General features: G+C 41.0%; 3 protein-coding genes across 9 annotated transcripts in view; 1 reads left to right on the top strand and 2 right to left on the bottom strand.

The window, feature by feature from the left end:
* The window catches only part of itsn2a (intersectin 2a), a 46,052-nt gene extending 44,747 nt beyond the window's left edge, over positions 1 to 1,305 (bottom strand). For 2 of the 5 annotated variants that reach the window (XM_075458879.1, XM_075458883.1), the window contains exon 1: positions 1,197 to 1,305. The gene's annotated coding sequence lies outside the window, so the exon portion shown is untranslated. The other 3 variants (XM_075458881.1, XM_075458882.1, XM_075458880.1) reach the window with 2 other exon arrangements.
* Positions 1,306 to 3,081: 1,776 nt separating this feature from the next.
* On the bottom strand, positions 3,082 to 9,433 carry ddx1 (DEAD (Asp-Glu-Ala-Asp) box helicase 1). The gene is made up of 26 exons (XM_075459303.1): positions 9,367 to 9,433; positions 9,202 to 9,253; positions 9,032 to 9,095; positions 8,896 to 8,925; positions 8,675 to 8,771; positions 8,462 to 8,509; positions 8,266 to 8,349; positions 8,055 to 8,138; positions 7,870 to 7,946; positions 7,706 to 7,778; positions 7,524 to 7,600; positions 7,322 to 7,436; positions 6,929 to 7,067; positions 6,139 to 6,199; positions 5,951 to 6,049; positions 5,752 to 5,841; positions 5,436 to 5,624; positions 5,241 to 5,292; positions 5,007 to 5,153; positions 4,746 to 4,837; positions 4,593 to 4,665; positions 4,406 to 4,478; positions 4,211 to 4,253; positions 4,033 to 4,128; positions 3,806 to 3,926; positions 3,082 to 3,718 (listed from the first exon to the last, which is right to left on the bottom strand). Exons 1-26 carry the CDS (start codon positions 9,380 to 9,382, stop codon positions 3,588 to 3,590), a joined length of 2,223 nt encoding a protein of 740 aa, XP_075315418.1. The 5' UTR covers positions 9,383 to 9,433; the 3' UTR covers positions 3,082 to 3,587.
* Positions 9,434 to 9,696: 263 nt separating this feature from the next.
* nbas (NBAS subunit of NRZ tethering complex) overlaps positions 9,697 to 15,178 on the top strand; it is a 190,374-nt gene continuing 184,892 nt past the window's right edge. For 2 of the 3 annotated variants that reach the window (XM_075458549.1, XM_075458547.1), the window contains exons 1-4: positions 9,697 to 9,811; positions 10,226 to 10,277; positions 10,902 to 10,938; positions 14,259 to 14,336. In XM_075458549.1, the coding sequence (XP_075314664.1) occupies positions 9,719 to 9,811; positions 10,226 to 10,277; positions 10,902 to 10,938; positions 14,259 to 14,336 (260 nt within the window). In that variant the 5' untranslated portion in view covers positions 9,697 to 9,718. The remainder of the gene's footprint in view (positions 9,812 to 10,225; positions 10,278 to 10,901; positions 10,939 to 14,258; positions 14,337 to 15,178) is intronic. The other variant, XM_075458548.1, reaches the window with a different exon arrangement.

The raw sequence follows: 15,178 nt of genomic DNA, 5'->3' as shown, positions 1-15,178 counted from the left end.
GTTATGCAAGAGTTTGTCTTGGCAGGTGGATACGTAACAGTCCCTGCTGGGATGGGGCCAGATGTCATAGCAACTGCAGTTTAGATGGACTTTGCCACTTCAGCAAAGAAAGCATTCTCTTTCTGTTTTCACTTAGAGCAGCAGAATAGCGCACACACACACACACACACACACACACACACTATGCAATCTTTGTAATTAGTCTACACTGCGGTGAATGAACACAAGCATACACAAACAGCTTAACTCACTCCAGTTCAATAACAGATATCTGGACTAATCCTGATTCCTTTATAGGCCTGTTACCACCTTCTCATGGTGAGGGCTATAAAACTGCGAGAAACAGCGAGATAACCCATGCACCTGCCACACTTTACATAACAGGCTACGTCTCTGTTTTATTTTCTCTGCTTTAGAAATCTGAGTCTAAATGAGCTTATTACCAGACACTCATCAGGTCGTTATAGGGAATCCCAGAAAGGTCAGAGTGACTTCCCTCTCAAGATGAGGGCAGCAGCTAGTGAACACATCTTAACCTTAAGTAGGTTTACTCCAGGAAACAGGATGAAAAACCTCTGGAGTGACACGAATATGCAATTATGCCCACCTCAAGTATTTGGGATTTCTCTAAAATGACAAAAGAAAACTGCTCAAAATACACATTTATAGCATCCATCCCACTGTGCACTAAAGACTCTGTCACTCTGTTACTGAGAGCGGCACAATGACAGCATGTAGCCAGCAGCTGATATTTTGGTTACTTAGAAAGAAATGAGACTCTAAATGCAGCAGAATTGCTTTATGACATTTTTTTTTAGAAGTAAACTGATTTAAAGAGGCGTTTAATTCATAGTCATCTGAAAAGCAGACAATGGGCTACCAGGCAGGGTCTACAGACAGCTTTCAAAAATCCATTGCCTGAATTTTCAGGGTAGAAAAAAAAAATTATAGCTCCACTGCAGTAAATCAAAACACGGTGTTATTACGCTACACTGCATCACCTATAGGGCTGCATGTTGGATATAATAAAACAGGACCTCCCACTTACCTTGAAAGAAAAGGTTTAGAAAAATGAATTTAAAAAAATAGAAATGAAAAAAAAAAAAGCGACACCTCACTCTCAAAACTGTCACGCATATGCTGCAACACTCTGGTTGTTTTCATGAAGAGCAACGTGATGATTTCCAATCGTTTACCTGTTGCGGTAGAACAGCGGTGAGGATCGACATCCAGGCTGACAATCAGGCTCCAGAAGAGGGAGGAACCGCTCCAGCAGCCGGGGCGGGTGCGCACTGGAAATGGGCGTCTCCAGCTCCGGAGTCAAGCTGTGTGGAGTTACATTAAGCATTTCCGGTTGAGTCTTATAGAAAAATATACAATGCACATATCAGGACGAAAAGCTGAAGTAGGACTCATTTCTTCAAATATATATATATTTAACTGACTATGATGGCATTATGAGAGAGACATCTAAAACCGTCGCATGGATTTGTTTTAATTTCTAATTTGTTCTATCAAATAATGTCTGTGCATGAGGTTCAGCGGACTTAATAACAGATATCCTTGAAAATAATTCATTCGTAGGACCTTGACGTCATAGAAAGAGTGTACTGGACCGCATTACACTTAAAGGTGTACGCATCGTATTTCACAAGGACTTTAACAGTGGTGGAAGCAGACATTTATTCATTTATTTTGTATAGGAGAAAATGACGTCCCATAATTAATCCAGGGTGTACAGTTGATGTTTTTGGTCACTCTTGCTTATATTGTGTTTATGTAATATTTGATCGATCAAATAAGTTAAAAAAATATGAAAATAAGCCATAAGGCAACAGAAAGCAGCCCTTTACCATTGAACAGTTTTAAGAAAAAGGGAACCAGAACTCATTTAGCAGAAGAGCAACTTTTCATTGGAGTTATAAAAAGGACTTATCAATTAAGTCTTGAATAACGAAATCCATGTAATTCTTTAAATTTTTCATTTTCATTCACGTTATTAGGATGAATTCATGTGCACAAGTGCGTAATTTGAACATCTAACCTTATAATATTTAACCAAACCCATCAAGCCAAGTTAAAAACCATCCTCCCTTGTCTGAATTGCCTCTGTGAAGATGGAAGTCCTCTGAGATGCAGCTATCAGTGATTAAATGTATTTGTAAGGTTTGTGTTATAGTTTATCCAGAGGAAACAAGATGTCTGCTGGTCTGGTGCACCACCAATAGGCAGATTTCAGTACAACATCTGCAAGTGAGCGCTAATTTCCTCAAGAACCCACTTGCTGACAATTTAAGCTGGCAGATGGTTTTTAAAAACACCCTTTAAAGCATTGATGAGCAGGTTCACACGCACACACACAGGTGGGATGCTTTCAATACATTATACAAAACATACTCTAACAACATTGAACAGTAAATTACTATTACAAGTAGTGTAAGTAAGACTAAAACGGTCTTTAGTTTGGTTGTGGTTTCAGCCCTAAAAAAATGACTGCTGGGAAAATATCTCAGCTAAGGGAAAAAAAAAAACCCAAACAAGTTTAAACCAGTTCCAACTGTGCCACATAGCAATCCTGTCTCATATCAGAGTATGAAATAGCCCCATATGACTCAGCTCATCTTCCTGCTTTTTAATCAAAGTATGCCTAGTGTCTGGCCAACAATAATAATAAAAAAAACTTAAAGGAGGGGGTGGGGGCAGCATAGGACAGGACCCTCTCTAAAACAACCCTAGCTCCTGGAAAATGCTCCTGCACGGAGGAAGCAGCTTTTGGTCTGCATGTTCAAATTCAGGCTTCAGTTCAGAGCTTAAAAAAAAATAAGCCAAATGGAAAGGATGCCTGGAAAGAGTGGACTGAGGGGATGTCAAAACAGGAGGAAAGGAATTAATTGTACATGTAAGATAAGTTTAAAAAAAAGACAAACCCCTTCTTTTAAAGTCAAGCCCAAAGAACACCCTTTGGTGCTAGTTGCTTTCTCACCTGATGATAAAAAAGTGAAATTAAACAAAGACAGAATAAGGCATTTTTAAATCTTAAAAAAAAAAAAAAAAAAACTTAAGAAAAAACAAACAAATTGACCAGGTTAATGTAGTTTATTTAAGGAAAAATAAACATCAAGCCAATGTCGTTTATTGACTTTTAACTACACAAACCAATTTTAATATTTGATTCGGCCATGTCAGGATGAGCATTTATGTTCGCTTCAGGCATCAACAATTATGTTCTGCGATATTCCCATCAGTTGCTCGGTTGTAAACTAAAACAGGTAATGAACTCAACAAGCAAATGCCAACAAATTCCAAACCTAACTGAGAAGGAAAAGTTCCACAACTGACGAAAAAGGAAAAACAGCAGTCTGCTCTTCATCTCCACACTGGTTGTTTGGCATGCCAAGTGAAATGTTGGCATTCTGACATCTTTTATCATATAATTCATGTAAATTATAAATAAAGGTTATTTTTTTCTTCTTAATTTAACTGCACACTGTTTGGAGGGTACAGAAAAAGTTCCTATTGGTGCAACATGTGGACATTTCTATTGGTGACAGAAGCCTGTAGTGACATCACACTCGTTGGGGGTGTTTTCAGAAGGCTCTGAAAAGCTGGTTTGGCATGTATCCCAGGTGAAGGAAGGATGTTTGGGCTTCTCTCTCAAGGCCGGCCAACTCTTGGACTGTTGGGGCCAGAACATCCACATGGCCCTTATAGTTTCCACCTGGGCAAGGGCGACAAGTTACATGGTAAAGCTTTGACATAGAAGTAGCTAATCTAAGACATCTCTACAGCAAACTGTTACACCTACCTCCCAATGCTCTGCGTTGCCCATAAGTCACTTTTCCATCAAACTCATCCGTAGGTACTTTGAGGTCTGGCTCACACTGGGTGATGGTACACTTTAAATGCTCCTCAATTTCTGATAGGAGCTGTTATGAGAGGAAACGGAAAAGAAGGACATGAGCAGAATTTAGACCCAAGTGTACCGTTTCTGGCAAGAAAGGCACTTTTAACTTGCTACGCGTCTCTGTTCACCTCTTTCTCGTTGTACCAGATGGTGCAACCTCCATCTTCCTTCAGCCGGGTGTTGTAGCAGCCTCTTCCGCGGTTCGCGCAAACATGGTACCACACCTGCAAGCGTGGAGAGGTGAGCTCACAAGGATGTTGACAAATGATAACTAAAAGCTATGCGGCCTTCTATCATCCACCTTACCTTCTCTTTTTCCATAGCAACTAAGGAGATTGCCAATCCCATTCTGTAATTTACAAAGGAAGTTACTCAACTTTAGCTGGATTGTTATTGTCCAATAATCGATCGGGTGCGTTACATGAGCGTTTCAGGCTGTGAGGAAAATGAATTTGATGATTCAAGGTGATGAAAGAAAACCCATAAAGTACCAGTGCTTACCTCTCTGCTCTTCCAACTCTGCCGATGCGATGGACGTAGTTCTGCTTCTCGTCTGGCAGGGTGACATTAATCACTGGGGGAAAAAAAAATTGTTTACTTGTGCACATGAAACATGACGAAACCCCCCCCCCCCCCCCCCCCCAAAAAAAAACTGCTTTTGTAAAATGGTCCAGAGCTGTTCCCCTACCGTAAGGAACTCCGTGGATGTCGATTCCTCTCGCAGCGACGTCAGTGCAGATCAACAGCCTCACTTCTTTTCTCTAGGAACGCAAGAGGATTCAACATCGTCCGTCAGCTGGTTGCAAATTTGCCAAACAGAAAATTTCTTGTTTCGTTTTACCTTGAAGCGCTCCAAGTTAGTTTTACGCTCATTAGGCTTCCGATCTCCATGGAGGCAAACGCAGGACAATTGGTGACCTTTACTGTCCGGACCTGGAAGCAAAAAACAAAACATGCTTATATTTTAAATGCGTCATCCAGTGTTGAAGCAAGTCACGTGACAGCGTAATTCTCTTTTACAGCTTCTGTCCTGTGGGAGGAGGGAAAAAGCAAAAGAAAGTGGCACTTTATTAATAAAAAACAACAAAAAAAACTGGCTCACCTCCTCCTTGTTGAATGAAGTACTGCTCCATGTTGTCGCAGTCGATCTTGGTGCGACAGAAGATGATAGCCAGGTCCATCTTGTGCTCCTTAATGGCTCTCACTGTGTACTCGCCCTTCAACACTTTGATAGCTTCCGACCACATTTCTTAAACGCACACAAACATTTATCGCTGTTCATCGAAGGTAAATGCCAATATCTGTGCGATGTGTATATTGGTTGGATTTGTTGTACCTGCGGTATTGGCTCCTGGTCTGGTGTTGTCTTTGGCATGAACTTCATCGGTCTACCCACAGAAAATGGATCAGAGCGTAAAATACTCAGCACATCACTCTTAATCAAGACAAACACGACCATGTGCAAAGCTTAGACAAGAGTGGGGCTTTCCTCCGGTCGAGCGTGAAAGGTAAGCCGGCATGAGAGACTCACCCGAATGTGGTTCTTGCCGAGGCGCTCCCACAGATGGTCGCTCTTAGGATTGACGGGCACCACGACATGGTGGACGGTCTCAGGAACGGAGTCCTCGCCTTTCAGGTCCACCCAGGTGGGAAAGTGCATGATGCGCTCAGACAACTTCTTTACGTCGAACGAATGCAGAGTGGCTGAGCATACGATGACCTGCGGAAAGAGGAGAAAGTGCACGAGAAACTACTTACAAATCAGCCTCAGATAAATAACCATAACAGCTGCGATCTGGGAGTATAGCATCATTGTTAATGAAGCAAACTGCAATCTTATAACACACCTGCAGCCGCTTGCCATCAGAGGTGACCTGAGGGATTTGGTTGTGGATCCTGTTGATAAAGTCTGTGTAGCCTGCTGACAGGAGGCCATCCTGAGAACACAGTGAACCCAGAAAATGGTTTTTCCCTGCATCTATACCTTGTTGGCAGAGTAAATGTAACATTTTTAATGCAAGACGACGCAAAGGCTGCTGTACATACACACTCATCCAGGACCAGAAAACGGACTTGGGAAAGACTGAGTTTCCCAGTGGATATGAAATCATCCAGCCTGCCAGGTGTTCCTACCACAATGTCGACCTGATTGTGAGAGTACGAGGTTAAGTCCACGAGTGCGGCCTATTAAAACTAAACGAATGTGTCATTTGGACACGGTACATGTCACCTACCCCCTGCTCCAGAGCTGCCAGCTGGTCTTTGGCAGCCACACCACCAATCACCAGGAGATCCCTGCAGCGACAGATTACAGGCACATTACTGTACACGCAGATACCAGTTTTAACACTTAGAAACTGGCTCCATCTGCTGGTACTAAATGAGAATTACAAAGAGGAAAAACCAGCAACACATAAACAAATGCAATGCAGTCAGGGATGGGATGGGAGTGGAGCTAATGATTTATATCTATATTCAGTCTTGGAACCAGAGCTTTTGTGCTGTGTTGTACACTTCTAAGCTGGAAGACACTCTTCTTACATAGTGATCTCATACTCTACGACGCCATGAGTGATTGTTGTACACAAGATGAAGGTGCCGGTTGGGATTTATTTATTTTTGTTAATGATTCAGAACGTACCGCACCGCCTTTGCTGATTTCTAAGTTCGCTGCTTCAGTCACACTTTTCTTTCCCTGTTGGCTCTTTTTCAATGCTGGGAAACATGTTGGCAGACGTTACCCTTCCAATTAACTGGCCACATCTCTTCTATTTGTTTTACTAGTAAGATGCTGGACGCAGATCAATTATGGATCGTTACAAATACTTTGCTTTGAAAGGACCTAGTAGCCCCACTGTGACAAAAAACAAGAAGTCCAAAAAAAATAAATAAAAATGCATAAATAATCATTTTACGATCACCAGCAGCTGTCGTGAGCTGCCTAAAGATTCCCATCCCAGCTCTAAGACGTAGTCTATGCTATTTGTGCTGCTTGATGTCAGTACCATTTCTGTGGAGTCTTACCTCAGTTTGGGGTTATCCACATATTTCCTAAAATGCTTGACATTGTTGAGGGTTTGCTCGGCCAGCTCTTTAGACGGCTCGATGATCAGGGCTTTGGGTGCATTCGACGATGCTTTCACCTGACTCACTTTGGCACTGCCTGCACATTCGCAAAGAAGAGACAAGCTATTCAATCAAATGAATCAACAGTGATTTAAAATAAAAAATAAAAAGAAAGTAGCACTTGTTTAAAAGTAGCGAGCAAAACGAAATAATTAGATGACGTGATCGGGAAATCATATAATTTCTGGACAAAAACAGTGCAGGATTTCCATCTCAAAAATACATGCGAGAGCTTATCTTTTGAGTCGATTTGTTTTGCAGCATGTGACACGAGGTTGCATATACACACACCTGTCTGAGAAGACTTGACTGTGTGACCCTCTGGTGCCTGGCCCAGGGCCACAAAGCCATCCTTAAGGGGATGTTTAAAGTCTTCTCCTGCAAAGGTGAACTTCAGCTCTGCATTCTGGAAGAGATGCGATGATACGCTTGTAAAGTCTGCGACCTGTTGGTTTGTTTTCTACCCTAATTGTGGAGTGACCTTTGGTGATACCTTGAGAACGCATGAAGCAAAGAAAGCCTGATTCCTTTGATTTTGAGGGATGTCAAAAGCCAAACCCAGGTCGATACCTGCAGAAAGAAGACAAAAAGAAACCATAAAGCGATGCAAGCAACTTTGCCGTTTTCCACCAACTACAGATATGTTAAAATATTCATAGTAATTAAAGTTATAACCATTTTTAGAGAAGGAAATCTCGCCCTTGTCAAGATCCAGGCAGCATCCAATGGTGTCATGCATGGTAAACTCCTGAAAAGAGTCCACATAACAAGAACCCATGCTTAAAAACTATCCATACAAAAAGCTTATACAGTAAAACAATGTGGGCATTAATTGTTACTTCTCCATAGCTGTCAAACTGCTTGTTGTTGGATTTCTTTCCAGTGCCGCCAAAACCGAAACCATACTTATCCGTTCCTAGGAAGCAAAACGAGAGTTTAAGATCGAATTACCATTTGATTGAGACACTGTTTTAGCTGCTGTGTGTTTTGCAGGATGGGGATTCTAGAGAGCAGAGGTACATACCCAAATCCAGAGCTGCCTGACTGGTGGACCAGCCCACTCGGCACAGACCCTGGTCATGGCAGGTGACCTCATAACAGTACTTTCCTAGATGAAAAAAAGAAAAATGATGCAAAACAGAACCAGTAACAGTCAAGATTAGGTTGCCTTTAAGCAAAATGTTTCTGTGTAAAAATCAGAATGACTATCAAGGCACTTTGCATGCTTTACCCACCTTTAGTGACACCTTTAGTGGAGCGACAGCCATGCCACTCTTTAAACTCTCTGCTCTGGCAGCACAATCCATCAGGGCCGATTGCTACACAAACACACACATAAAAGACGATATATACATGTTGGAAAAAAAAAAAAAAAGCTGGACTATGATACAGTCTTCTAGCATTGCTTATTTTTTCTCAAGATCCTCTTACCAAAGGCTGTGCTACGGTCGTATGGATTCATCTGCCAGTTGTTGAAAACTGAGACAAAATGAAGAAGAGGTCAAACGCCTGCAGTGTAAAAATAAAACCTATTCATATTGGACTGGCATAATTTTCTCATCAAAAAGAGGGGATAACATAATCTTAGCTGGACTACCCAACCATATAGACTGAAACCAGATAAGTTATTAGTAAATATCTCACTAGCTCCTCCGGTTTTGACAGAGGCTCTGCCCTTCTTGCCCTCCTGCTGATCCTTCAGGGTCTCGTACACAATCTGGATCACTGGGATACTGAATGCCTGGGGATAAAATGGGGAACAGAGAACTAAACTTAAACTACACAATCTTATCTGATGTGTGATTTGTTGCTTAGCCACAGTGCTGGCGTCACATTGTACTTCAAAGAAACTGTCAAGGACTTACTCCCGTTTTGCCACTACCAGTTTCTGCAGCCTTAAATCGAGAGAAAAACAGAGAAGGGGAGAGAGAGAGTTCAGGTGTCAAACGTCCAGTTGTGCGGAATTTGTGGGAGAGGGATGTCGCAAAAAGCGAAGCTTACCATAAGTACATCTCCACCACCAAGAATAAGGGGGATAGATTCTGCCTGGATGTCAGTCGGCAGCCTGAAATTGAACGATTCAAACTTTGATGAGCCTCAACTGTAATGCTTACAGCGGGTAACAAGGCTGTGAAGCCATGCATGATTAAGCAAATTGTTTAGTAACTTACAGCCAGTCCATCTCCTCCACAGCCTGCCCGATTTCAGGCATAACTCCCATTTCTGTGCGCCAAAAGACACATTTAATGACTCAGTCCACGTGTGTAGTTTTCAAGTCTCTTTAAAAAAAACACGAATGAACGGTCACGATAAGGAAATTAATGTAAAATTCTTACCAGAAAACGCTGCCATTATTGCTGCTGTGTAGGTAACCTGGCCGGATGTAACGTGAACAGAATTTGCGGCTCGGTGCAACCCGTTTAATGGGGCAAGACACCAGACGAATAACATTGGTTCCGCTTTCTAAATCACTTCTTAAATATTGTCCCCGTTTTATAAAATACGTCATTCGAAAGGCAGGCAACATAAATAAACATTTCAGTTTAAATGTTATATTATGATATAAAAAGTTAATCCACAAAAACCCTTTGTTATAGGTGTTCAGTTATAGATTTAAACTCGGTTCGGCCTGCTCTATTTTGTCCCGTGCTGACCGCCGTAGATTTCTGACAGCTGGCTCCAGTAAACATGGCTGAAGAAAGCTTAATTGAAGGCGAAGATGAAAACATATTGTACGATTTACTAGTTAATACTGAATGGCCGCCAGAGACGGACACCCAGGTTAGTCATACTTATACTTGTGCTAATTTATCATGGGTTTAGGCTTTGTGTTGAACATTTACCGGTGGAAATGGACCCTGAAAGCGAACTATCATGAGTTGTATGGGGCCAGCCGCGCAAAGCCACGTAGCCATAAGTTGTTTGCCTTACGCGATAACAAATGTTTCTGATTCTCAAGTCATATTAAAGTGGAGTTTCCTTTTATTTTGTTATCTTGCTATACTCTATGTAGTAATACACTTGTTCACTGAGTCAGTTTAAATGAACATACTTGCTCTAATCAGCTAGCTTAAGAGTGTGTGTGCTCTTAATTTGAATACCTGTCAATAATAGATAAGCGAAATGACGCCGTTTTTGCCCATTTGATGAGAGTGATGGACTCTTAACTCACCTGACGCTTATTACCAATTACAGTTACGGGGCAACAAGGAGCACAACACCTCTGTTGTCGCAAAAGCCGTGGCAGGTAAGTTCGTCTGTTTGTAGCCTTGTTGTAGTATAACGTCTGGCCAGAAATGGGGCATTTTATTTGGGTACAAAATATTGAATGTGTTTAGCATCTGACCCGTGACCTCTTCCGATTAATTTCCACATCTCGCAGTCAGCTTTTCTTTTCTGCCATGCAGAGCTTTCACCTTTTTAAAGATGTTACTTCACCATGTGCGTCCACTTGAATGCAGCGTGGGGTAGGGGGACGATTAAAAAAAAATGGCACGTGTTGCTGTTTAGGATGCAGTTTAAAAAAAGAGGCGCAAGATTTGTACTAAAATCAATGATCACTGCAACGGCAACTAATTCGACATCTCCTGAAGGGGCGGTTTTTTGGAGGAATAACGAGCTCAGGGTCAACTGGTTAAAGTTACTGTAGTTCATTAATGTGTGTTGAGGGAGTCTGAAATGAACATTTTATCTTTTTACAGTCAGCTCATCATGAAAGATATCAAATGCCATAATTTATGATGCATATTGGAATCATTTGGGTCAACCTGCATGACATTCAGTGTCTAGATATTGGAAATTGGAAATTATATTGGCTATAATTGCACACATTTTCTAACTATACTTACTAACTGTGATCATTTCCCCACAGGACCATTCCGCTTAATCCTTCACTATTTATGGTACAGGTAAGTTTGGCATTATTTGCTAATGAATATGGCTGACTGTCTTAACTTACACATGTCACATTATTTTGTCAATCTGACATTAATCTGTGTTGTATAGTTTCACCATCTGAATGTTGTTTCACGGGTGTCTGTTACACTTTGTCACGCTTTAAACACCAGTATTACTTCCTGTCACAATACACCAATCAGCATTGACATTATGACCACCCAACCGCCAGCCTAATGCTGAGTAGTTCCTCCTCCTACCACCTAAAAAACTCTGACCAGTAAGAGAGTGGGCCAAAAACATCTGACGGTGTCCTGGCGTGTCTGGTATCAGGTCACTGGCAGTAGATGCTTTGGGCTCCAAGGTTGTGGGGAGGGGTTGGGTCTTTGTGGATTGGGTTTGCTTCCCATGGATGCCATCGAAAGCCATCACATTAATATGTGGGGCGTTTGGAGGCTGGAAGAACACCTTAAACTCATTGTGTTTTTTGCACTCTTCCTAAGCGTTTGTTGTGGGGACCCCTTGCTATCATGCTGGTGGTGGCTGCTCCCGTAGGGAGTGCTGTTGCCATGTGGGAGTGTGACTGCTCTGTAAAAATGTATTGGTAGGTTGCAAATGTCAAATGAACTTGCCAGGGATTGTCAGGATGTACGTTTTCTCAGCAGAACATTGCATTTCAACGAGATAAGCCATGTTTCTCACACGACAGGTCAGTGGTTTTAATCTTGTGGCTGATCAGTGTAAATCTGCGTGTGTCGTTGGCCTCACGATTGAAGAATGATCGATTGCATTTTTGTGTTTTGACCTGATAAATCTTATTTAGGGATGATAAATCTTGTCTGTTAAATTTTTGAGATTGTGAAGTACCGAGTCAGAATTACAGATTACAGGAATAGTAAGCCTTTGTCACAGATGACTTGTTACCCTAATCCAAATCTTGTCGGTAAATTTATTTCCTACATGCTACCAGAAACTGCAATGGAGAGAACTTGAGTTTAGGAGTAATAAACATGAAAACTGATGGATTCTTATCATGACAATGACGCCACCCTTTGGTTACGTTGTGCTGTATGAAATATAAGATTTTTCTTTAATCAGGGAATAAATGATCAGAGCTTAATCAGATTTCTGTGTCAGATTAATAGCCGTCTACATCTACTTGACACAAACTCAACACACGTGAGCCCCTTTTAGGCTTTGTTCATGTTTACTTTGTAAAATCTAATGACCCAAAGTCTCACTGAAACTGATATTCATTCAAGCTGATAAAAGATATATGAAATTTGTGGCAGTTTAAATCAGGAAATGCTCTTCTGTTACTGCATCTTATCTGATGGAACGTGTTAGCACACGCCTCGATCTTTCTGCAAGTGGATTTTTTAATACTTTAGCCTCAAGGCCTGCTTATGCTCTCAGCAGGTGGTTAGCTAGCGCCATCAATAACCTCATTAAATATTTAAGAGCTCCTGCAGCCATGGAAGTCTTTTTTTTTCCCATTTTATGGATGAGAAAAGATCAAGGATTTTATATAATATACCCCGGCCGCCCTACTATTATTGTACACAAGGCGCATGCTGTTGCATCACCGACGCGAACCAGCCTAAAAAATGACACGAAAAGCGTCATGAAATGGGAAAGACTGAAATAATAGTTGGTGACTCAGAAGAACGGAAAACCAAAATAGCCCAATAACAAGAAAACAAACGAATACATTTTCTTGTGAGAATGAAATCTGGACGAGTCAGGCAGTGAAGATTTGCTTTATTTAGGGTATATTAAACAGTGTTTTCTTCAAATCTAAAAGTGTAAGTGTTGAAAATTTAAATTGGCCTCCTCTGATGTCTGCAGGCCTTTCTGCAAAACATCATTAGGGATTTTGATTAAACTTAATCTTTGGATTTATGGTATTTTAGTCTAATTAAATTGTTGCATTTAATGTATTAAGAAGCTTGATAGAAATCACTCGGTTTTAAGGTAATGTTTATCTTATTGTAGTGCTGATGAAATCGTATTAATTTAATCGTGTTTTCTTTTACCACGCCTTGTGATATATTCTCCATCACCTCTTTGCCGTGATCTCTCACAGCAGTGACAAAGTCCTAGTTTTGTTTTGTTGGCCTGTTTTTATTTCAATGCCCTTCCTCAAGAGAATGGAAAAAATGCCAAACAGGGAGCTAGGATTTTTGAGAGGCTTCCTGCTTTACAAGAAGCATCTAATCAAGCAAAACCATAGTGCAATGACAGGATGAAGCTACTGACATGTCAAACATTGGTTTCTGAACCGCCATTTTCAAACCTTGAGTTTGGTATTTCTCTTGTCCGACAGACAGAGCTGCAGAGTAATCCTTGAAACTTGATTAGACAAAAATTGGCATCTGATCATGAAATGATATTCTGAAAGGATTGCCATGCTGCTGATTAGGAGTCAGTTTTGCTGATTACATAATCATTACTTGTGCACCACTCGAGCACAGATGGTAATCATGTCTCTGTGCACAGCTAAGCGGAGCTGTGGTTGTAGTTCGGCTGGGCCATCGAGACTATTTCTGCAATTCTCTGATCAAAGCATGTCGGACTGCTGTAAAATGTGGCGAAATGCCACCGTTTAGTTCCTTAGAATGTATTGACAGATGAAAACGTCTGACAAATAATTCAGCTTGCGGCTAATTTGAGCCGTTTATTTGAACTGTATTTTTTTGTTTGTCATAATGTTGTTAATTTCTTTCAGTTTAGGTCAGTTTTGGGAGAATCTCTGGCACGTTCCATCTTTTTATTTCTGGAAACATTGGCAGGAATTTGGTGCTGCTTTGGAAAAATGTGTTATTTGGTGTCTTAGAAGACGATAAACAGACACTGTTAGCAGATACACAATCGGCCTTATTTATTTAATTTAAAAAAAACAATTTTTTATGGCAAAATTTTGTATCCACAAATGCAGATATAGAAGAAGAAAACCACTATCTTTTCTCACATTGAGTCAGAAATCCAGGCAAAACGTTTACTCAATTAGACACTCTTTGAATCCTAAAGCTTCTCATAGGTTAAAAATGTCTCTGTAGATTATTTTTTTTATCCCTCTGGTGCTGAAAATCATCTTGGTCATCTTCACAGCTTTGCACACCTCATACATGGTGTACAGTTTATTTGAAAACGATGAGATGAATGCTATCCGCTTGTTGTCTCTGGCTTGTTCTATTACTTACATTCATATATGCCAAATGCCTATGCGGTAAATGTCTGTTTTTTAAGGTACAGGAATTTGAATGTGACTCAGTATGATTATTAACCTTTCTTCATCTGTTGATTTTTCTACTTGTTCTATTTTGCCTCTCAGCCCCTCCAGCTCGTCTCTGCCTCTCGGTCTTGTCCGACTGGCGAACAAGCAGATCAACTGGCAGCAGGTTCTTTCAAGGTACAGCAAAAGCGTAGTTACTAACATGCGCACTTTCTGTTATCAGGACATGAAGATCAGTTTTATACCTTCCACACTCTCCCCTCGAGTATCCACAGTTAAAGGATAAGATCGGTTTTTTGACATTGGGCCCTTGATTTCACATTATAACATGATGTTCTACTCACCCCTGCTTGTTGTTGAACATTTGGAGCTGTTCCGAAGATATTTGAGAGGCGTCTGGCTGCTCTCTTGAGATATTTGGCCATGAAACGGTTTCCTATGGGCAAGCTTAAACAGGCACAAACTATGCTGTTTATAATTTATTAATTACTCTACACCAGCACTGATAACGCGGAGGTGCGTCGCTTACTAAAAAAAATCCGGGTTACTAATTTTGAATTTTAGCCGAATGGATAAATAGGCAGCAGGTCTGTGGGCTGTCTGTGGTAGTAGCACGACGATGACGTCAGTAACACCCACTTTACGACAAAAAAATCAAAATGACAATAACCCGGATTTTTTTAAGTAAGCGACGCACCTCCACGTTATCAGTGCTAGTGTAGAGTAATTAATAAATTATAAACAGCATAGTTTGTGCCTGTATAAGCTTGCCCATAGAAAACCGTTTCATGGCCGAATATCTCAAGAGAGCAGCCAGACGCCTCGCGAATATCTTCGGAACAGCTCCAAATGACCAACAACAAGCAGGGGTGAGTAGAACATCATGTTATAATGTGAAATCAAGGGCCCAATGTCAAAAAACCGGTCTTATCCTTTAATGATTTCATTGTCCTCATTTTATAGGCAAGTTTTTAAATTTTTTGTTTTGATTTACTGTTAAAGTTTCAACCAGCCCGATG

The sequence above is a fragment of the Odontesthes bonariensis genome, chromosome 24 (assembly GCF_027942865.1).
Source record: "Odontesthes bonariensis isolate fOdoBon6 chromosome 24, fOdoBon6.hap1, whole genome shotgun sequence".
NCBI classification, from domain to species: Eukaryota; Metazoa; Chordata; class Actinopteri; order Atheriniformes; family Atherinopsidae; genus Odontesthes; species Odontesthes bonariensis.
The sequence above is the reverse complement of the archived record's forward strand: the minus strand, read 5'-3'. Positions and strand labels throughout refer to the sequence as shown.

What these genes read in the sequence shown, in the direction of transcription:
- ddx1 (XM_075459303.1), bottom strand. An exon ending in CACTAAAGGTGTCACTAAAG is followed by an intron (nt 8,139 to 8,265) that starts GTGGGTAAAGCA and finishes TTTTTCATCTAG; the next exon opens with GAAAGTACTGTTATGAGGTC. An exon ending in TCGGCAAGAACCACATTCGG is followed by an intron (nt 5,293 to 5,435) that starts GTGAGTCTCTCA and finishes TTCTGTGGGTAG; the next exon opens with ACCGATGAAGTTCATGCCAA.